Raw genomic sequence first — 25090 nt, 5'->3', positions numbered from 1 at the left:
GGCTAGAGCTCAAATGGCTTTGCAAAAATGAAATATTTAAACATTGACGCTGTTTTTTCCCGACATGGAAGAAACGTCCATATACAAAACCTGAGCCAAGGTTTATAGGAGTAAATGCCCGATTTGTATTTTACATTTTCGTGAATTCAAATGGCGAATTTAAACATTTCCTAAAACTTCTATTAATTAAAATCCAACAGATGATTAATGATAACGATTATTTAAGTCTTCGAGCAGGTGCTATAAACTCTATTACAACCCACTCCCCACAGTCTGATATATTGTGACCTCACAATTTGATCTTACAGTATTTGCGATCTCTTATTCTTTGCAACATAAACAAAGAATCGTAAAAAGGATACATTTTAGAAATCCAAATGTAGAAAAAAAAACAGCAGAAAAAAATTCGTGTAATCTAATTATTTACTTTTGAGCGAGGATTAGAACAGATCCTAAAATGTATATTTTTCTATTAATATAATTTAAAACACTAAACATAACGCTCAGCATATTACGTTCATGTATACATTTAAATATGAAAAGCTAATCGGACAGTGGTGAGCAGGTTAAATTTAGATCCCAAGATTTGCAGAATCTACTATTGAAAATATAGTCATTTTTACATATTTAATTAAATGTTAATTATCTATCAAATTAGATAAAAAATTCGATATTCTTTTATTGTAATACAAGATATACCACTGTACTGAGTTTAGATTCCAAGATTTGGTGAGCCACACACACGCACGCATGCAAACATATATATATATATATATATATATATATATATATATATATATATATATATATATATATATATATATATATATATATATATATATATATATATATATATAGTTCGCCCGGGGCGCGGATCAGTAGGCTTACGTTACGCGTTTCGGTTGGATCAGTCCATTATCAGCTGCATCCGCTTGTCCTTATTTACTAGGTCTATACAACACGCTTATTTTCCCCCCAGCAAGATCCTAGTAAACGATTTACACCGAACCTATTCCCTAGTGTCAAAGAAAAATGGCGAAGTTGTTGTCAACAAGCTTGCTTTTTGTTCTGGAATTGTTTGCATCGAATTACGCCTTGCCCCAACAAGGAGTTTGGGATTTCGAGATCAGTAAGGTAAGTACTAAGTAGGCTATTTGTTTAACTTGACATGCTCGACTTTACCTTTTATTGATTAGTTAATAAGAAAAATAGATCGGCATCAACATTTAATTTTTAATATTTAATAGTTTTTATAATTTTATAGTTATTTCTTTTACTACGTAGATTTCTAGTTATTATAAGGCTATGGAAAATAATACGTATATTTGTAAATATGGGCTCTAAATCTTACTTCCGGGTAGGTAGGGTAGCTATTTGGGGTTAATGTTACAAAGTCTTTTTTTTTTCAGAATATTGTAACTAAAAGCCAGTTTTATCGGGTATTACAAAGGATAATGACAGATTCACGAAACAAAAACATCTTCTCAAATTTGTAGCTATAGAAGGGCGGGCGGAGCCCGGGCTCCGACCTTAAGGGGGATCTAAATTGGGTAGAAAAATAAAATAAAAAGCTTATTCTGATCTGCATTACAGTCGTACTTAAGAAAATTGAAAGCTACTTACTTGGTTCTACAGACGGTTTTCTACATTGCTTATGTGATACGGCAAAAAGCTATGTCAAAGCAAATTTTAGCTTGCACGACAGCTCGTATCTAAAAATATCTTGCGTGTGTGGGCACTCATTTGTGGAAGCACCACTGTATATAATAGATCTAGATCTAAACATTCTTAAAAAAAATTTCATCAGCAATTTAAAAAAAAAAATCCTGAAAAAAAAGTATTTTAATTTTAAAATATTATAATTAAGCATTAAATAATTGAAAGTCTTCGTTAATTCTTAATTTGTACTGAAAACTGATCTATGATCCTAGAGTTGATACTAATATCAGCACTCGATGAGGGATACTAATATTGCGAGAAATCAACATATTAGACATTTTTCAAGATAAGGGAAAGAACTCAATTAATATTTTTCGACAAATCAACCTAGCCTGCTTCTTTCCCTTTTCGGAATACATGATTTTCATAAAAAGAATTCTGGTTTTGGGGGTGATGTGAATTTTTGTGACAATATGTTACAATTTGGTGTAGAAGAGGGGGGGGGGGTGGTGGGGAACTACAGCAGCATTCATATGAAACAAAAAAAAACGTTACAAAAGACAGCTTAGAAAAATATAATAACAAAAAAATAACATTCTTAGATATTCAAATGAAAACGTTCAGAGAAATGCAATTTCAAAATTATTAATTTTTTGTTTTGAGAGGAGAAGTTTTTTCTAAAAATCGTTTACTACCCATGTTTAAGAAATCAATGGAGCCTCAACTGAGCCTGGTGCTTCTATCTCCCCATTGATTACTTTAACATCCCACTAAAACCCACGTTGCAATATTTGATTTCTAGTAATAGACGAAAATATTAAAACCCTTAGTATTAGTATTAGAAACAACAGTATCACAAGTGGGCTATACCATTTACATAAGGCACTAAGATAAAATAAAACACAGAAAAATGTGTTTGATCTTAATCTAAATGAACGACCTACAGAAATGTAACTAGATCTAGATCTATACTCTAAAATATGTTGAGGCTACAAAGGTAGCTACATAAATATTTTAGTATGGTAAATTAAAAACATTATTAACTATTATTTTACATGATTACCAGAACGTTTAAAATTTGCATTTTTATTTCTATCTTACTTTTTAATTAACTTACATTTAGATTATAGAATTTAAATTCTACAGTACAAATCCACAGGAAACCCTATTACTTTATGCAATAAAGAGTGTTTACGAGGATGGTCAGTTGTCGGTGACAAGTATGTACCAAAAGTTTTTTTTCTAACAGCAGTTTATTAATAAAAATGGCAAGAAATCGGTTCTTTGAATTGTAATACTAGATCTAGTTACTAATTAAAAATTAACCCATATTGGTGTCAATCAAATTTATTTAGTTGTTCTTTAAAACTATTTATATATTTTTTAATTTACTGTATGTAGATCTAGAAAGCTAGATCTAGATCTAGATCTCTAGACTCTAGAATTTAACTCTAGATCTAGATCTAAATTGTAAAGTAATATAATATATTATTTTACAATTTAGATCTAGATCTAGAGTAAAATTCTAGAGTCTAGTAATATATAATACATGGTATAGATCTAGATCTAGGTTAGTACTAAGTAGCTAGTGTGTTGATAGTTTGATTATCCAAACAATACCATGACTCTAGTTCTATTACTAAATAGTAATACTAAACAATATTTTAAATCTTTTGAAAAAAATCAAACTTTTAAAATTATCTATCTTAGTATTTTTCAGAAGTCCAGAAAAATATTGATTTGTTTAAACAAACATATTTAATTTAATTATTTAATGCCTTAACTATATCAACTAGATCTATATTACATTGTTGCTAAGGTAAATCTATATTGGTTAATGTAACAGCATTTTCTTTCAGTTTTTTGTGAATTTGATTCTAAAACAACCTTTAAACTGTCATGGATATTTCGTCGATCTTCCTGTGCAAATGAATATGTTGCAGTTAATTCGGTATAACAGTTTTAAAACTTTCATACCTTTTTTTTTATCTTCCTCAAGACTTTATTTAGATATAGAATCATTTAATAAAAGTTACAACGTTTGTGAATTATTAAAAATAAAAAAATACTTCAAATCTGTTTAGATGTATAACATGGAAAACCTGTTTTCATTTTTTATTTATTTTTAAGCCATTTCAGTCTATTGCAAAGTATTATTTACAAATGCCTTGGCATTGTCCTGTTTTTTTTTATTAATTTTTTTTTAGAATCATAAGAAATGATACAAAAATTTGTGGATTTTCAAATATTTGAAATTATTCCAAATCTGTATTAGTGAATTACATTTTTTTAAAAAAATCTGTTTTCACTGTACAATTTCAGCATGTCGCTGCCTATTATTTAAAATTGCCTTGGCATAAGTCATTGCCCACAGAGAGGACAGAATATGTGTCTGGTTCAGGCACTTACTATTGTGACAAACACAAAAGAATTATTCTACATGTAAGCAGTTGAATTTCTTTTTACTTGTTAATGGCCAGTTGGCCATAAAATCATTTTAACAAAATATTTGGACAAGGTTCTGACAAATGTAATGTTATGTACTTTTGTTTCAGGCTGCCAATGCCACCCATCCTATTGAAGCAACAGATGCCCCAGTAAGTAAGAACATATGTTAGTATAGAAATTTATAAGAAACGAGCCGACCCGCTGCGTATCATACGCCGCTATTTAGTTGTTTTTTTTTCTTATAATTTGTGAATTCGGCAGTACCAATGCTGCCACTGAAAATATTTGCTTAAAAATACCCCCCCCCCCCCCCCCCCCCGTGAAAACAGCCTCCTCTTAGTTACCTCCTCTAAGTTTAAAATCTTTTCAAACTAAATTATCTGCCCCTAATAGCCGTCACCAAACCCGTCTCTATGATTGTAAAATGTAAACAGAGTGAACACCGCTCACCAGATCATGTGGGGGTGGGGTGGGGGTGGTAGTGATAGAGATAGAGAGGAAGAGAGGGGACTGCAAAGGCGCGCTTGCAGCTTGTTTTCTAACTGATCCCAGAAGAGAATTATATATAGAAATATTTGAGGAGTTTTAAAACTGCATGATTCACTTGGATTTTAAAATTTCAATTTATTAGGTCTGATATTAAAATAGATTAGAAATTTCAAATCTCTCATTAAACAAATTAAGCCCTAAATAAAAAAAAATATTATTTATTATAAATGTTCTAAGTGACTTCGTTCAGTATTTATTCATTGTTCTTTAAATAAAATAAAGAAATGAAAAAATCATTAAGTTATTTTTGTGTTTTTTAGTGAAACTTGAAGTGCTGTGTAAAAAATATATTATTTTTCATGTAATTTTAAATATTGCTATTTTTAGACTTGGCTCTCAACAGGGCAAAACAATATTCATTTTGTAACGTCCCCTATCTATCAGCCAAATAGAAGGTGAACGTCCCCGGATTCTTTTTTCGGGGTTATATGCAAATGCCTTACGGCCTAAATGGATGAACACTAACACAACGACACACTAGGGCTCGAACTCAATGTCTAGGGGAAACTAGTGATACTATTGTAATTAACACTCATCCAATCTACATACAACCTTTAATCAGCGAACACAGTTGTGGCAGAACACAAAGGTGAAACTAGATAAAATATTTAATGTATAAAATATCAAAACCCAACTTACAGAGTGTAGGAAAAAACACTATCACAGATTTCACCACTGTAAAAACTAGCCACAGGCCAAACAACACTGCTATAGCTTCAAGAATTACTTGGCGACAAGTAATATTATACTAGAAGACTAAATCATACTTAAGAAAGCAAGGCACACACAGGACTTAAGTTCTCTCACGTTCAAATGGTCAGAGTCTATAGCCGGACAATATGGACGGCTGCCTGATCAAGGTAAAAACTGCCTGATCAAGGTAAAACTGCCTGATCAATATAAACTGCCTGCGCGACAAGTCTCAAATGGAGACTCACAGATCACTCAAGGCCACTTGAGCTACTGTTATCGTGCTGGTTGTGTTTCCTGTGGTGTGACACTTTACGTGGTTCTAACCACTAGGCCACTAATGGTGTTCCTAACCACTATGCCACATTACTCGGCAGCAAGCCGAGTTTCTAAGCCACTAGACCACTAGACACCATAGACTCTACTCAGTTTCTCACCGAGTATTCGAACCTCGGCCGCCGCCGTGGCGCGCCGAGATCCTAGCCATTGAGCTATGGGGTAGTCATCTGACCAGAATCATTCAATCCGATCTTAATGGAAAATTTCTATGTTGCACAATCACTCCATATAAGGTATTATACAATGTCAAAATAAAAATAGAACCTGACTCGACCTAAGTAGGTCACATCCCCTCCCTTTTTGGAAGTGACAGATAGGTTCCACAAAAACATACATAAGGAACCAATCTGGCAATGAAATAAAAAAAATGTTTTACAAATGTAGGCAATCAAAATCATAATTCCAGATGAAAATATCCCTGAACATAAAAGGGAAGTAACTCAAACTTTTACAATTGGCGAAAGGGAAGTAACCCTTCAAAAGGTAATTATACATCAAAATCCCTCAAAAAAGGGTATTACAATATTTCCATGAGGATATTAAAAGTGGTAAACCCGCCAGGGTAAGACCTTTATTTCAATGACTAGCTACAATATCAACTGAGTCATATGAGACATATTATTATAAAAGATTACATATAATCAAAAACCACCTTTAATTAAGGTTCACCTGAAAATAAACAAAATATTCAATAGAATTGGAATTTTGTAAAAATCAAAATCATACCACTCATTTCCATGTTAAAACACAACACTTGTGTATGGTCTTAATAAACCACAAAACATGTCACATGATCAATGTGTGTAATAAAATTTTACATCCTTGACAAACAATCAGCCACAACATTATCACTACCCTTAATGTGTGAAATTTCCAGATTAAAATTTTGGAAATATAAACACCATCTCAATATTCTTTGATTTGTCTGTCCTAACTTAGAGGTAAATTTCAGGGGATCATGGTCAGAAAACACTCTGACTGGATTGGTTGAAGAAGAGACATAGACTTCAAAATGTTGTAATGACAAAACCAAAGCTAAAGCTTCTTTTTCAATAGTAGAGTAATTCTTTTGGTTTTCATTTAACTTCCTGGAAAAAAAAGGCAATGGGATGGTCAATTCCCATGTTGTCTTCTTGAAATAGGACTGAGCCAATGGCTAAGTTGCTAGCATCAATGGCAAGTTTAAAGGGCTTGCTGAAATCTGGGGCAGCCATAACAGGAGCATTAGATAAAAATGACTTAATGGTTAAAAAAGCTTCTTGACATTTATTTGACCATTCAAACTCAACCCCCTTTTTTAATAATGCAGTAAGAGGTTCAGCAATAGCTGAAAAGTTTTGACAGAACCGCCTATAGTAACCAGCCATCCCAAGGAACTTTTTGATCTCTTTACAATTTTTGGGAGGTGGTAACCTTACAATAGCATCTACTTTAGCTTCAATGGGCCGAACTTGGTTCGTTCCCACTTGGTAACCCAAATAGGTAATTGAAGCTTTACAGAAATCACTTTTCTGTAAGTTTACAGTAAAATTCACTTCAGACAATTTTCTAAACAGGTTAGTCAACTGAACAATATGTTCTTCAAAAGTATTAGAAAATACAACTATATCATCTATGTAGGCCTCACATTGGTCTATGTCAGCAATGACAGAGTTAATGACCCTCTGGAAAGTTTGACCAGCATTTCGCATACCAAAGGGCATACGTTTGTATCTATAAAAACCATTAGGGGTTACAAAAGAAGATATTTCTTTTGCACGGTCAGATAAGGGGATTTGCCAGTATCCTGAAAGTAAATCAATTTTGGAAATTATCTTAGCTTGACCAACTTTATCGATAACGTCTTCTATTCGAGGTAATGGATAGGAATCAGCTTTGGTGAGCGCATTCACCTTCCTAAAGTCGGTCACAAACCTGAAAGATCCACCGTCTTTCGGGACTAGGAGACATGGGGAACTCCAGTTGCTGAAACTGGGCTCAATGATATCATTCTTGAGCATATAATCAATTTCATCTTTTATCAAAGCAGCTTTTTCCGGATTAACTCTATAGGGGTGTTGTTTAATGGGTTTTGCGTCACCAACGTCTACATCATGAGGTGGAACCTTCGCTTCTTTGGGGACATCCCCAAAAATAGAGGGAAATGTCTCGAATAACTGAGACAATCTATGGCTTTCCTCTGTGGACAAATGCATAAGGTGGACATTCAAATTATCTAAAAAGGAAGAATTTACCAATTTTGGGGGTTTCAATTTATCATGTATCACATCATCAGAAACATTTGAACATACAGGTAAAGTAATTTTAGCTGTGGAATGAAAATTGTTACAATTATCATAATACTTTTTCAGTGAGTTAACATGATACACTGTCTGTTTCCTTCTTCTGTCAGGCGTATTGACAACATAGTTCAAATCACTTAATTTTGAATGCACAGTAAAGGGTCCACAATACCTCAAGGATAACGCATTGTTCAGATTAGGCACTAGCACAAGAACTTTGTCGCCTGGATTGAATGTTCGTTTACAAGAACTCTTATCATACAGTCCTTTCATTCTCACTTGGGCCTTTCTTAAGTTCTTGTGAGCCATTTCGCACACGGCTTTCAGTCGAACGTGAAAATCATCAAAGTTTTCCACAGGATGAACGCTGGTACCTGTCCACTGTTCGTGGATCAGCTTCAGGGGACCTCGGACAGAATGTCCAAACACAAGTTGAAAAGGAGAGTAGCCTAAAGAGTCCTGGACACAGTCCCTCGCGGCGAAAATAATCCAAGGAACAGTCTCATCCCATTGGGTGTTACTATTAGCGAATGTTCTTAGCGTGGTTTTGAGGGTTTGGTGGAACCTCTCAAGTACGCCTTGAGACTGGGGGTGGTAGGCTGAGCTGGTGATGTGGGTAACGCCTAGCTTGGCTAGTGCTTCCTGAAAATGGTGACTGGTGAAGTTGCTGCCTTGATCTGTTTGCACGATTCTAGGTAATCCAAAGGTAGTGAAGAACCGGGTCATGGCTCTGACTACAGTCTTTGCCTTAATGTTCCGTAAGGGAATCGCCTCGGGAAAACGGGTACTTGAACACATAAAGGTAAGTAGGTACTCGTTGCCCGCCTTGGTTTTAGGCAAGGGACCTACACAGTCCATGACGATTTTTGAAAAGGGTTCTTCTAATACAGGAATCGGACTCAAAGGGGCCTTAGGAATTGTCTGGTTTGGCTTTCCGGCCAACTGACAGTTCGTGCAACTTCTGCAGTAACGCGACACATCTTTTCTCATTTTGGGCCAAAAGAACAGTTCTTTGATCTTCGCCGTCGTTTTATTGACTCCTGGGTGTGCTGACATTGGATGGTCATGTGCCAGCTTAAGTATTTCATGCCGATAAGGTGGAGGGATCCACAGCTGGTTTTTACCCAACCATGGTTCGGCTGGTGAGGCATTCACTGGTATAGCGCGACGAAAGAAGAGGCCGTTCTCGGAGAAATATTCTCCATCGTCAGATGAGAGAGATTTTTCGACCGTTGCTTTGAGTTCCGCGTCGACTTGTTGAGCTTTAATGATGTCTTCCTGAGATATCCTCAGGGGTAAGCCCAGGCTTGTGTTTTCTGGAAGCATAGACTCCAATTTGGGAGTCGAATTTCTTGACGATGATGGCGGGTGTGGTTCAGACGTTATGTCAGCCAATTGTTTGGTCTGGCTTCTTGTCACCGCACATGCAGGATACAGTTCATAATCATTATCTGGAACTGTTGACCAAGGGTCTGAAACCGTACAGGGGTATACTTTGCTTCCCGCAAGGTCATTCCCTAGAAGTAGGTGTACTCCTGGGACAGGAATACTATCTATCACACCTAAAATGACCTCACCTTCGACGAGATGATGTTTCAGGGCAAGCTTGTGTAAAGGGACGACAGTTGATTTTGTCCCCACTCCCTGGATAATGGAAATCCTTCCGGTGTTCGTCTCTGGTGAAATGTCCATTGAACTTTTCAAAAGAAGTGATTGTGACGCTCCTGTGTCTCTTAGGACGGTGATATTCCGCTGAGACAACGGATCACCTGGTTTGCTAATGATGGCTTCGGCAATAAAAGATGAAAAGTCAACTTTTCTCGATCCCTCGAGATCGGTAGACTCGGAAGAAACTGGATGGTGGCGAGAACAGTCAAAATGTGACTGCACATAATGTGTGGAAATTTGACTACCTTCTTGCGGACACTTAGGGTTAGAGTCCTTTAGAATTCTAGAGTTCATAGTTGAACTGGCAGCTTGAGGGGATAGAGCATAGTGCGCAGAAGTACGCACCACCTCTCTGTTATATTGAAGACGTTTGTAACAGTCTTTGACATGATGACCAGGTCTTTTGCAGAACTGGCAAACTGCTCGACGATTGAGAGTTGATCTTGGGTTCTCTCTGGACTGTGATGCCTTCAAGTGTTGGCCAACAGGAAGATTGCTGCCAAAAAGGGGAAGCACGGGGTTGAGGCGGTTTCCTGACACTGGTGGTTTCTTATGCACCAACATATATGTGTCAGCCGACTCAGCAGCCTTCCGGATGTCAATTATCTTGTTATCCAGTATGTGTAGTCGTATCTCTTCAGGCAGGGACGATAGGAATTCTTCCCTTAGGATAAGTGACCTGAGTTTCTCAAACTCAGAAACTTCTTCAGAGTGTAGCCACCTTGAGAATATTTTCTCCTTTTCAAAGAGAAATTCCACATATGATTGAGTGGATAACTTGCGGAGTGTTCGGAATTTTGTCCGATAGGCCTCAGGCGTCAGCTCGTAGGCCTTCAAAATGGCAGTCTTGACCAAACTATAGTTATTTTGAACGTCGTGAGAGAGTGCCTGGTATGTTTTTGCAGCTTTCCCAGTAAGGACCGAGCTCAATAAAGCAGTAATGGAAGTTTTGGGCCATTCACATGTCTTCGCTAAACTCTCAAATGAGTTAAAGAAAACGACCAAATCTGTTTCATCAAATTTAGGAACTAATTTCCCGAATTTGGCAATCACTTGCCCCACCGACAACTTTTTTGGATCTACCAGAGAAGTGACATCACTAACTTGACCAAACTCTAATTCCAACCTCTTCCTATCTAAAGCAATTTTAACCTCTAACTCCTGTTCTTTTAATGCCTTCTCTAAAGCAACTTTCTCCTCCCGGAGTAACACACCAGCCAACAAACTTTCATCAAATACCCCTTCATTAATAAAATGAACAACAATTTTATCCCTCAACACCTCTGACTTCTGCGTAACAGAATAATCCAATTTCAATTCCTTAACAAGACTAATCAAAACTTTTCTACTCAACTTTTCTACCTGCTCAAAAGAGGGATTAGCCAAAAAAGACTCCATAACACTAACTTTCAAATCACAACAAGCCTAGGTTCCTTAACTTAACACGGTGCGTTGGGCCGTGTACTTGACCTCTTCAATCTAGGACGACACGTCTGGCTATTGACCTAGATAACTCTATGCTTGCGCGCGTTGTAAGAACACTGCGCTACTGGATATAAAAACAACTAAATCAAACTAACCTTAGTGCTTACTGATATAACCAACAACTGGAACGACAGATTAAATCTCGGCGAGCCCCCACTTTGTAACGTCCCCTATCTATCAGCCAAATAGAAGGTGAACGTCCCCGGATTCTTTTTTCGGGGTTATATGCAAATGCCTTACGGCCTAAATGGATGAACACTAACACATCGACACACTAGGGCTCGAACTCAATGTCTAGGGGAAACTAGTGATACTATTGTAATTAACACTCATCCAATCTACATACAACCTTTAATCAGCGAACACAGTTGTGGCAGAACACAAAGGTGAAACTAGATAAAATATTTAATGTATAAAATATCAAAACCCAACTTACAGAGTGTAGGAAAAAACACTATCACAGATTTCACCACTGTAAAAACTAGCCACAGGCCAAACAACACTGCTATAGCTTCAAGAATTACTTGGCGACAAGTAATATTATACTAGAAGACTAAATCATACTTAAGAAAGCAAGGCACACACAGGACTTAAGTTCTCTCACGTTCAAATGGTCAGAGTCTATAGCCGGACAATATGGACGGCTGCCTGATCAAGGTAAAAACTGCCTGATCAAGGTAAAACTGCCTGATCAATGTAAAAACTGCCTGATCAATATAAACTGCCTGCGCGACAAGTCTCAAATGGAGACTCACAGATCACTCAAGGCCACTTGAGCTACTGTTATCGTGCTGGTTGTGTTTCCTGTGGTGTGACACTTTACGTGGTTCTAACCACTAGGCCACTAATGGTGTTCCTAACCACTATGCCACATTACTCGGCAGCAAGCCGAGTTTCTAAGCCACTAGACCACTAGACACCATAGACTCTACTCAGTTTCTCACCGAGTATTCGAACCTCGGCCGCCGCCGTGGCGCGCCGAGATCCTAGCCATTGAGCTATGGGGTAGTCATCTGACCAGAATCATTCAATCAGATCTTAATGGAAAATTTCTATGTTGCACAATCACTCCATATAAGATATTATACAATGTCAAAATAAAAATAGAACCTGTCTCGACCTAAGTAGGTCACAATTTGTATTATATGATTGACAAATTGTTAAATAAACCGGGAGTGATCTCCCCTAAACTTTCTCGAATATTCTTATATTAAACAACAGGGGATGGGAACTCGGGACATAGTTATGATTTTTAATCCATTTTAAATACTTAAACTTTTAAAAATAGAATAGAATCTCATAGAAAAAAATTGATCACCAAGCGAACGCCAGATTAAGATGTTCATAATAGTGTGCAATATTATTAGTACTTTATAAATTTACATGCGTTTTTTTGAGAAATCGGAAATAGCGTAAATTAGTACTTCCGGTTAACGGAAATTACTCAAAATTAGAGAGAAGTTAAAGATATAGATGTTTTACTTACATGTGAAATTTCATTTATCTATCTGAAATAGTACTCAAGTTATAGGCTTTTGAAAAATTCAAAGTAGAAAAAGTACCACTTCCGGTTATCGGAAGTCGCTCAAAAGTTGATCAGTATCTACGATTTTGATAAAATACTTATATATAAAATTTCATCATCCTAGCTGTTACGGTACTCAAGTTATCGTGTTTACACACAGACACACACACACAGACATACGGACAAGACTGCAAAATTATGTTTTTCAGTATCAGTGAGGTGTAAAACGTCGAGATTTGTAAAAATCTCGATTTTTTTGCACGATTACAAGACTTTCTCTATACTTCGTATATACGAGAAAGTAAAAATAGTGAAGGCATGTTGAAATAAGTATTTTGGTTCAAGACAGAGATGCCAACAGAGAGTGCTGGAACTGAAGCACCTGCACCTGTAAAGGCTGATACAGTGAAGGAAGGGAGTGATGCCAAACCTGCAGCTAGAAAACGAAGGGCTACAGAAGAGGGAGCTGATAAAAAAAAAGTAGAGGAGGAGAAGAAACCTGCCCCAAAAGTAGCTTTCTCAAAGGAGGTAGGTTGCTTATCAAAGTATATACAGATAATCAGGGCCCTTGTTATAAAAAAATTGTATAAATATGTTTTGTATATATTTTCTTATCATTTAAAAACTTTTTTTTTCAAATGACCGCCATTGCCATGGCAACCATATTTTCAGAAGAGTCCCTGGCGCATGCAAATATTTCCCCTTAAGTACTTATATATCCAAAAAAAAAAGGCTCATTATTTAAGAAGTTTTTTTTTCCATTATTTGCTGGAGCCTATTAATCTTCCCGGCAAACCTCCAACTGGTTGGATTGCATTCTTTTATTGATCATTACACTATATTATGGTACATTAAGCTTTCTTCCATTGACAGTTATGCTACTAATAAAAACAAAGAGCTATATACATTTTTAACAGCTGATAGATCATAAGGCACAATATCTGCATAAGACGTGGGCTGATGGGTATTACTTGTTTGTGTTGAATCTTAATCATGCTGGTGATCTTCCAGAAGAATTTCTTCTGAAAGGTTAGATTTAAATATCTTTTCCTTTTTACTCCATAAAAGTAATGTTGTACAGATTATAGAGTAGATTGTAGATTTGGTATCCTAAAAAAATTGTTTTGAATTGTTCAGTTTTTTTTTTACTTTTTTATATTCTTTTTAAAAAGAACTTCATTAATTTTTATTTTTTTATAAAATACTTAATTTTTTATTTAATTTTTTTTTCAATCACAGTTAATGTTAAGATCAGCAATGGTAACAGTTATATCGCAGCTGTGGATTTCCCACTGCTTGTTGTAAGCTGGTTTTAAAAATTTATGTCTTATTGAATTTCTGTTGTTACCTAAATACTCATATGAAATATTGGGATTCTTTAACCCATATTATCCCAAGGTCTCAAATTTTTATAATTTTTTGATATGGTTTAGCTTTTGGGCACTGAATGAAGGAATGACTATGGATTTTTTTTTAAAATCAATACTTTTTTAAATATCGATTTTTTTAAAAAACGTCCCATAAATGGGACGCTAGCAACGAACGGCCCCATGTACATTTATTGAAAAATAAAATCATTTATCACGAAATATGGCTATTTACACGAAAATTAAGCTGTATACTGATTTTGTATTGTTAGACCAATGATTACCTTGTTTAGGACAGCTAAAAATACTGATAATGATCAATTGGGTTAGCCATACCATGGTCTAAAATGCAGAAATTATGTTCAAAAGTCTAGTTTTCTTTCAATCTAGCATCCATCAAAGTGAATAACACTTGGAAATAAGTAAAGCTGTCACTAGTACATCTAATTAGACACACATGATCACAAATATTGTTATTATTCATCAAAAACGGTAATATAATTAAATATACATAATTGATTTTTTGGTGGGCGTACTTGAAATTTTCAGGGGTGGGGACTTAAATTTCAGGGGAAGGGTGGACATTGGTAAAAGTATGTTTTGTATATAAATTCCATTTTGTTCTGGTGGCAGAGCCCCAACCTCCTCCGAAATGATGCCTGAAAGAAACTCTGCCCTCAGTGAATTTGCAAAAGATGATCCGGTCCAGTCCCAGATGTCATCCAGCCATCTTCTCTTTTGTTACCCTCGCTATTCCCCCCCCCCCCTCACAGGCGTACATTAGGACATCAGACATCTTATTTCGAGGGCACGGATGCGTCTCTGGAGGCTTGTATTGAGTGTTCGTGGCTCTCATCCATGTATGCACCTCACTATGCGAACGGCTCCCAATCTAACACCAGGGATCTCCTTAAAAAATTAACAAAGTAAAACTGGTATTGGGAACCTTTGGAGGGGAATATTATTGGGGCATGACAACTGTACACAGCTAATTCACATTTCTGCTATATGTAGCTTAAGCTCTCTGATGTGAAGAGAGTTAACCAACCCCCATGACTGAATCATTTCACCTAAATCGTGGCCATTGTTATTATTCTGGTTTGTTATAATTTTAATATCACGCGCTAGTAAATTTACAGCAATACTAAATTAGTTTGTATTCAATGGTATTAAATACTTCAGTAAGTGTAATTCTAAAAACTTAAAAATAAAATGTAAGTTTTTCAATATTTGCAATTTTTTAATACAATAATATATAAGAAAATATAGCTCAAGGTCATAATTAAATATCTATAAATACTACTTAATACCCCAAAGTGAACAGTTAACAAAGTCAACAATTGTTTCACCATAAATAACCATTTAACATAAATATTTGCATCTGTGTTTCTCGCTAGTGTCCAATAAATGTGACGTTTGTGTAACAATCTGCATAAATATAGGTCAAGGTCATAATTAAATATCTATAAATACTACTTAACACCCCAAAGTCAGCAGTTAACAAAGTCAACAATTGTTTCACCATAAATAACCATTTAACATAAACATTTGCATCTGTGTTTCTCGCTAGTGTCCAATAAATTTGATGTTTGTGTAACAATCTACATGGGGCCATTCGTTGCTAGCGTCCCACTTATGGGACGCTTGTTGTACACTTGATATAACGAAGTAGTAAAAAAAAATTGTTATTCTTAAATTTTTATCAGATAGAAATATGGTACTGTTACAAGTTTCAATTGTATTTTGCACTTAAAATGTTAATATTTTTGAAGATATGCATTTTCCTGTGCGCATGTTTTCTTTTTTTCGCCATTTTGACAAGTCCTGCAAATCCGGCACTATAACATTTTTCTAAATTAATTTTTTTCCCAAAACACACACAAATTTAATAGCCTAGCCATTTTCAAATACAATGAAACATAATTTGTGTTTTAACTAGTTTTTAATAAATTTTAGCAATTTTTTTTACAAGCGTCCCATAAGTGGGACGCTAGCAGAATATGGGTTAATGTAAATTTTTATTTATCCTTAGTTCTATGGTGTTATGGCCCTTGTGTACCTTGGTTTTGGCATTGTGTGGCTTATTTTACTAGCGTGTAACTGGCCAGATTTGCATAGGATACACCTCTGGATCGGAGGAATTATTCTCATAGGTAGATTTATTTTCAATTATAAAGAAATGAATTTGTAGGTTTTGTGTTAATAAATTATTTTAAAACTAATTTTAAAACAAAAATCTTCTGTAGGTATGATTGAATATGCTGTTTTCTTTGGTGAGTATGAGAACATCAACAATACAGGCCAGTCTGTGAGGGGAGCCATTATCTTTGCTGAGTTGGTTTCTTGTTTAAAGCGGTCACTTGCCAGAATGCTGGTCATAATTGTCAGTCTTGGCTATGGCATTGTCAAGTAGGTTTTCTAAAAAAAAAATGCATTTTGCTTTTCTTAAAACTGAGCTGTTTTTTAAAAATCCTTTTTATTTTATTTGTCTAACACTTGATTGTCATTTAAGAGTTCACATTCAAGATTTTCACTGCTGAATAACATAACACTTTTGCTGTACAAATTACAAACATAACATTTTTGTATGCACTTAGACTTATTATCTAGCTTGCTAATTACAAACAGTATCAATGTAAAAAGCATAATTTAAAAAAATACCTTTATGGATTATTAAGTTGAAGAAGTAGGATTTTAAAAGTTGTTTTGTTAAAACAATGTTTCATTTCTTCTAATAAGGTAGAGAATTTTATCCATGCAAAAATTACTACCATTCTATATCTCTATTACACTTAGACAAATGTCTTTATCCGTTAAGTAAATTAAGAAAATAACTTGTACATTCATCATTGATTAACAAAATCTATAAAATATTTCTGAAATACAAGTACAAAACATAATTATATATTGCCTAATGGACAGTATATTTGTATATATTTTAAAGGCCAAGACTTGGGCAGACTTTTCATAAAGTTTTGATTGTAGGAGTTGTGTTCTTCATCCTCGCTTCTATTGTAGGATGTATGAAGGCACTCACAGTATGTTCAACTTAGGGGTCGTCCATAAGTGACATCACACTCGTAGGGGGAGGGGTGTCCGTCATTTTGTGACAGTGTGGGATGAGGTGGAGGAGGGGGTAATAAATGTCAAAAAAGTGTAGCGTCATTTACGGATGACCTCTTACAATTGTTTTTTTTTATGTATATATACATTTATATCAGCTGCAATGAAAACAATATTTAATTCATCAAAAATTTAACAAAGTTAACTGATGTTTTGAATTTAGCATTTCATTATCATATTATTTTTCAAAAAATATTAAAATTGATGTTTTGATTATTTTTAAATATGAAATTACTCTTGATTATTAAAAAAATAACTTTATTTTAATTGAAAGACTTCTATTTTTAATGGTAAAATACATTATTGTGATGTAAGTACCTCAAATGTTTTTTAAATGTAAGAATTCTCATTTTCCAAATTTAACCCTTACATTTTAAAAATATAAGTATTGTGCTGGTCATTTATTTATTAACACTAAAACAAAGAGTATTTTGAGTACAATAGAAATGATTATTACACATCAGTACCCAGATTTTACTACCTATGGTAGAGCTGGACTGCAAACCCGTAAGTCTCGAATTCGAATCAGGGTTCAAGTCAGTAATCCGTCCTTGAGTCCACCCAACTCTGATGGGTACCTAACTCACGTTAGGGAAAGTAAAGGCGGCTGGGCATAGTGCTGACCAAACTATCTCTTCATATGCCGAGGTCACAGAAACAAGTGAACTCTACTTCACTTGCCCCATAGACCGTCAGGTTTGAAAGGCAAACTTTACCCAGATTTTACTACCGATGGTAGAGTTTTATTGTTATACAGTTTCTAGCTGAACTAGTTTAAGTTATAACATTATTATGTAATAATATTTATCATGTTTAATTAAGCTGAACAAAGAATTAATTATTTATGAATGTGTAATGTGAATCCTCCAGTTTTTCTATTTAGGTAATTTTATTTTCTTTCCATCTTAGGAGAAAGCAGCCCAAACTACCCAGCAGCTTTTGGCATGTGTTCCATTAGCAGTGACTGTTGTCATCATTTGTTGGTGGATATCCTTGAGTTATTTTAAAGCTGTTTACCCCTCATTAAAAATAGTCATGTAACCATTCTACTTATGTGGTTATTTTTGTAATGGCTGAATGTTATTTGAATGTCACATATAGGTTTATTCCAAACTTTGCTATCCTTTAATGACATTGTATGCTGTTCTATTAGTTTAATATCCAGTGTTAACTAAATTTGGTTACTGAAATATCGGCACATATACAAGTGAATAGAAATCTTTACTATAAAAAATTCGCATGCACGCAAAACTGACATAAAATGATAAATAAACCGGGAGTGATCTCCCCTAAACTTTCTCGAATATTCTTATATAAAACAACAGGGGATGGGAACTCAGGCTATAGACATGATATTTAATCCATTTTAAATACTTAAAGTTTTAAAAATAGACTAAAATCTCGTAGACAAATTAATTGCACACCAAGTGAACGTCAAATAAAAAAGCGCATAATAGTGCGCAATATTATTAGTACTTTTAAAATTTACATTAGTTTTTTTTAGAAATCGGAAGTAGCGTAAAGTACTACTTCCAGTCAACGGAAATTACCCAAAATTTAACAGAAGGTAGAGAATTAGATCTTTTACTTACTTGTGAAATTTCATTTATCTATCTGAAATAGTACTCAAGTTATAGGCTTTTGAAAAATTCAAAGTAGGAAAAGTACCACTTCCGGTTATCGGAAATCGCTCAAAAGTTGATTCGGATCTACGATTTTGATAAAATACTTATATATGAAATTTCATCAACCTAGCTTTAACGGTACTCAAGTTATCGTGTTTACACACGGACAGACAGACAGACACACAGACAGACACACAGACAGACACACAGACATACGGACGAGATTGCAAAATGGAAAAATCTCGATTTTTTTTTTCACGATTACAAGACTTTCTCTATACTTCGTATATACGAGAAAGTAAATATTAAAGCTTAGATTTTTAATAGTATTTTTTTTTTATTGTTTGCGGCTTCATTCAGAAAAAAAATGGTTATAAAAAGCATGAATTGAATTAGATTCCAACTCAATCTTAAGTGACTGAATTGTTCATAATCTGGACCCACTTCTGTAAGTTCTGGCAAATTAAAGTAAAGACATGATCTGAATCCAATATACCAGTTTAAGCACAGAGGCACCATATACAGACTCTCTCACTTGTTTTAATGCTGTTGCTTTTAATCTGAGAGGGTTTGGCTGTTGGTCCTAGACTCCACTGTTGAATGGTGTAATTATGCATAAAAGACAGACAGACAAACATATATAAATTCATTTGTATATAGGCTTATTTAGGTGAGTTAAGATTTATTTTAAATATAGCACCCTTTACTTTTAAATTGCAGCCTTTGTTGGTATTATATTTTAAACAGGGTACAGCCAAACCGCCTTACTTCTTTAACCACTGACATCAATATTTATCATAATCAGAAAATTATCAATATCTTCCATTAATATATGCTGTTTATTATAATAAATTTTAAAATAAGCTTTGAATTGTTTTTTTAAAAGCAGTCATATTTGCTTTTTCATAAGCAACAGCTACATTAAAAATTAAAATAAAAGTATACAATTCTTGATCATCATTAGGCAACTATAGAAATGTTACTTTATTTTACTTTTTTCAACATTACCCTTAACAGTTCTCACATTTTTAAATCTCTGAGACAAACCCTAAGGACTCTCCGACTTGAAAAAGATATTGTTAAACTTTCGACGTACAGACATTTTAGGAATAGTCTGATATTTTATATTATAGGTAAACATTAAAGTTTCTCTATACAAACAGTTGTAAAGATATCCAAGTATTTAATACAAATTTATAAAACCATTTGCTTGTATTTTATCCTCACAGCATTTAATTAAGATATTTAAAGTTTCTTAAAATCTTAAATAAAACAGAATAATTTTGCAACATTTCAAATTTTTATCATTGATATTATATGTAATTTTTATAATACAAATACATTTTTTTTCAGCTGTTCTAGCTTACATGATTTGGTTTTTGGTTAAGCACAGATTTAAAGAGTGCCTTTCTGTAAGTCTTATCATAATTTTATATAAAATCTTGAGCTGGGAAGAGCCAAAATTAATATAAAGTAAAAATCAGTCTAACGATAGTGATACAGACCAAGACATCCAGGCTAGAATCGGCTATGATAAAAATATGTAACTTTCTAAACCAATGTGGAATTCAACTGCAGTGTCAAGAAAACTAACTAAGGATCTTTAGCTCAAATTTGAAGTCTGTTTTACCAATTAATCAACCCCCCCCCCCCAGCTACTATATGATGTAGCTGTAAAAATATGTTTTCAGAATAAATAATTGCCATAATTGGAAACAGTATTAATTTATTATTTTTAACTTATTATATTTGCTATCATTTACCTAGTAATTTATCAAGTAATTTATTATAAGGCCTATTTTGAATTATAAATTCAAATTAAAAAAAAAAACATGGGCGAAAAATGGGTCTACAAGCTAGTAATTGTATTTTGTTAGTTTTTTGTTTTTTTTACAGTGAACACCTCACAGGATTTTTAAAAATAGCATTATGTTCTTTCATTAAATCTATTTTTTTTCAGGATTGGAAAACACTGTGGATGGATGATGCCTTCGAGCATCTGTTATTGTCTTTGATTCTAATTGTCATCATGGTACTGTGGCGTCCCACTTCATCTAACCTGAGGTTTGTTACACAAAGCTTTACTGTCTCATATAATGTCTTTATATAACTATAGTTTTTTAACACAAATGTTATTTTCTTCAAACTTGATTATGCAGTTTTTACTTTCTCGTATAGAGAAAGTATTATAATGGTGCAAAAAACAAAATCGAGATTTTTACAAATTTCGACGTTTTACACCTCACTGATACGGAAAAACATAATTTTGCAATCTTGTCCGTATGTCTGTGTGTCTGTCTGTGTGTAAACACGATAACTTGAGTACCGTTACAGCTAGGTTGATGAAATTTCATATATAAGTATTTTATCAAAATCGTAGATCCTGATCAACTTTTGAGCGATTTCCGATAACCACAAGTGGTACTTTTTCTACTTTGAATTTTTCAAAAGCCTATAACTTGAGTACTATTTCAGATAGATAAATGAAATTTCACATGTAAGTAAAAGATCTAATTCTCTACCTTCTGTCAAATTTTGAGTAATTTCCGTGGTCCGGAAGTACTAATTTACGCTATTTTCGATTTCTCAAAAAAAAAACGCATGTAAATTTATAAAGTACTAATAATATTGCGCACTATTATGCACATTTTGTTTTGGCGCACGCTTGGTGCGCAATCATTTTTTTCTATGAGATTCTATTCTATTTTTAAAAGTTTAAGTAATTAAAAATCATGTCTATATTTCAAGTTATATAAGAATATTCGAGAAAGTTTAGAGGAGATCACTCCCGGTTTATTTAAGTTTTATAATTATTTCCTGTGCATGTAATTCCAACTTCATGTTGAGGAATTGTTACTTCTTTTACTCTGTATATTTAAAAAACAAAATAGTAATAAAAAATATACAAATATATTTTTTAACTAAACTAGCTAGATTTTATAGATTAGTAACCACTATGGGCAGGTATCACATTTGTTAAATTTATCTTTTTAAATTTTGTCATTCTCATCTTATTCAGGTATGCCTTCTCCTTCGCATGGATATCTAATTTTTAGACTAATAAGAAATTATAACAGTCATAATAAGTTAATTTCAGCAACACTATATTACTGACAAAAGGGGAAATAAAAAGATCACTAGCAATAGCTGTAACAGTTAAGAGACTGAAGTGAATTGTGTCGACTGGTGTTTTACACCTAGGAAACCACTACGAATGTTAATAAAGGCTGATAATCGTCTTTAGATTTAAGACTATAGGTTTTGATGCAAAGATTTTTAGTCATGTAGGATGTTGACATAATTTTGAATGAAAAAGATGAAAAGAATGAATATATTACTATTAATGTTTAATAGCTTAATTATCTACATACTATTTTAACTTATAATTTTCTAATAGCTAAAAAAGATAAAAAAATAAAATAAATTTAAAAACTTTTATAACTTATTTTAAATGAGCCAATAATAACACTCCTTTCCTTAGTACAAGCTTTGGTTACTAATACCAGTGTGAGATTTCATGAACAAACAACTCTTCTACTAAAGAATAAGTTAAATTTTCTTAAGCACATTTGAAAGCTTTTTATTATAAAGGTTTTTATTTCTATTTTAGCTTTTCTCAACATAATCATAATATCTTTAACTGGCTGTATTTAGCAAAGGGAAGTAAATGATTTCTCAACATTATTTTTAGTTTTTTTTTAATGTGTAAATTTAAAAATGTTATTAATTCTGAATGAACATGTGTAAATTAACACATTTCTTTATATAAATTTATTATTTAAAAACTAAGTTCAAACCTGATATACAAAAATATACTTCTAATAGTTTAGTGTTTTATTTCTTTCCTTACTTTAATACTTAAAAACTGATATAACCAGACTTAACAACAAATGGCTTTACAACTTAAAAGCAAGCTGGAAATTATATTTTGATTTATTCACTCTTATCAAATATCATAACTCTTATTGAGTTATCTTTGCTGCAAATTTGTTACAGATTTGTTAGCCATGAAACATGTCTACCCAAGTTTTTTTCCTGTGATACTTAATTTAGTTACTGGATTGCATGGCTACCGAATATATTGAATCTTTTATTTGTTTACCAGAAAAAGATAATTGTAGGTACACTTGGACTAACATGTGTTGTTTCTTACATTAATGGACTATACAGGAAAATATCACTGCTTCAATTTATGGGTCGCTATAGGGTTGCTTATTATCTTAAAGAAATGTAAAAAAAAAAATGAAAAAATAAATTGAATAAATATTTTTGTGTACTCTTATGATTATATTATTGATTACAATGAACCTATACACACCATTGATCAAGTCTTTCAAATATAGCATCTCCCTCCCTAAGTTGAGCATTCATCAGCTTTCAATTTCACCCTGATATAGTTTATCATACATTAATTTACAAATGAATAAAAATCTTAATTTAAATATTATTGTTGATGGGTATTTTGATATAAAATATCATTTTTTTTCTCACACAATTATATAGTTTAGTATAACCAGTTGTATGAATGTTATAACTCACCAGAACATGCAGTACATATTAATTTTTCGGAGTATTTCATTTCTTTGTTGTACTACAGTTGTATATAAAGTTATCAGGTTTACTTTTGTTAAACTTTGTAGACGTATTTCTCTATTGTTATGCACTTGTACATCTTACTTTGTCAGTGATATTAAAATGATAGTAATGAGTTATAAAATAAACTTTCTCATCAACTGTTCACTCCTCTCATTCTTTGTTCTGTTTATATAGTTTAATGGTTTAATTTTTTACTCATGCATTAAATTTTATTAACATTGACACTTGACTAACTGTTACCGCAAATTTTATAAACATTAACATAAAAAAAAATGTAGACCATAGTTCAAAGAGGTGTCACATGTTAACCTAATGATATAAACTTCTTAACAATCTATGTCAAATAGTTTTTACAAGGATTATGAAACTATTGAGTTGTGTATCTTTGTGCTTCAGGCCTACATTGTGTTATGTTGGCTCTGTGGCGTCCTATTTCGTCCATCATTTATGACCTACACACGAAAGGAGAGAGGGGGCAATGACACCTATCTTGAAGTCTATTACATCCAGTTTGACATCCAGCGACCTCACAATTTCTCCTTACAGTAGTTGTGATCTCATATTCCTTTTAACAAACAAAGAATCGTAAAAAAGATACATTTCAGAAATACGCTTTCAAAAAAAAAAACAAAAAAAAAACAGCAGAGAAAATAATTTTGTCTAATTAATTACTTTGAGCGAGGATTAGAGCGGATTCTAATATTTATATTTTGCTATTAATATAATGTAAAACAGTAAACATAACGCCCAGTATATTATTATCAGATTATAACTATACATATGAAAACAAATAGCCAATAAATCATATTACAAGTCATGCATAGCAAATCAAAACAAAATTTCATGTAAGAGCATCGCCATATCGTGAAATTAGTAAGTCAACTTGCAGCCAAATGTACAATTTTTAATGTGCAGCACCCCCTCCCCGTTTCCGCTTCTCCCCCACCCCACTACAAATACACATAGATGCTTGATGAGGATTTAGCAATCATGACCAAGCATCGAATAAAAACGTTATCTATACTTTGTTAATAATATAGTTGGATGTAGCATAGTTTTCATAGTGTCATCTCACCCCCTTGTTATAATTGTTGATTTGTACTTAGAAGACTATTTAACTTTAATTAATTATTAATTGAACAGGCAAAATAAAAATTTTCATCTGTATATTTTGCCTTGGTGTCACCCCCCTAAATGGTGTCACCCGGTGCGGCCCACACCCCCGCCCCGCCCTCGCAATATATATATATATATATATATATATATATATATATATATATATATATATATATATATATTATATATCTTTATATATTATATATATCTATATATATTATATATATCTATATATAATATATTATATATATATATATAATATATATATATATATATATATCTATCTATCTATATATATATATATATATATATATATCTATATATATATATAATATATATATATATACATATATATATAATATATATATATATACATATATATATATATATATATATAATGTATATATATACACATATACATATATATACACATACATACATATATATACACATACATACATACATATATATATACATACATATATATATACAATACATATATATATACATATATATATACATATATATATATATACATATATATATACATACATATATATATATATATACATATATATATATATATATAATACTATATATATATATATATATATATAT

At 33.0% G+C, this 25090-nt stretch overlaps 1 protein-coding gene across 2 annotated transcripts; it reads left to right on the top strand.

Annotated features, from left to right (window-relative positions):
* Window positions 1–899: 899 nt before the first annotated feature.
* LOC131958588 (transmembrane protein 87A) lies at window positions 900–23494 on the top strand. 2 transcript variants are annotated; one of them, XM_059323692.1, is made up of 16 exons: window positions 901–1134; window positions 2819–2879; window positions 3519–3610; window positions 3982–4101; window positions 4215–4256; window positions 12991–13173; window positions 13563–13674; window positions 13885–13946; window positions 16045–16165; window positions 16259–16421; window positions 16957–17050; window positions 18045–18124; window positions 19787–19893; window positions 20114–20172; window positions 20721–20824; window positions 21780–23494. In XM_059323692.1, exons 1-16 carry the CDS (start codon window positions 1033–1035, stop codon window positions 21814–21816), a joined length of 1539 nt encoding a protein of 512 aa, XP_059179675.1. In that variant the 5' UTR covers window positions 901–1032; the 3' UTR covers window positions 21817–23494. The 2 variants fall into 2 exon arrangements, with proteins under 2 accessions (XP_059179674.1, XP_059179675.1); XM_059323691.1 differs by having other exon boundaries at window positions 900–1134; window positions 20721–23494.
* The last annotated feature ends 1596 nt before the right edge of the window (window positions 23495–25090 follow it).

The sequence above is a fragment of the Physella acuta genome, unplaced genomic scaffold (genome assembly GCF_028476545.2).
Source record: "Physella acuta isolate Inbredline_101_S28 unplaced genomic scaffold, ASM2847654v3 ptg001340l, whole genome shotgun sequence".
In the NCBI taxonomy this organism is placed as follows: domain Eukaryota; kingdom Metazoa; phylum Mollusca; class Gastropoda; family Physidae; genus Physella; species Physella acuta.
The sequence above is the reverse complement of the archived record's forward strand: the minus strand, read 5'-3'. Positions and strand labels throughout refer to the sequence as shown.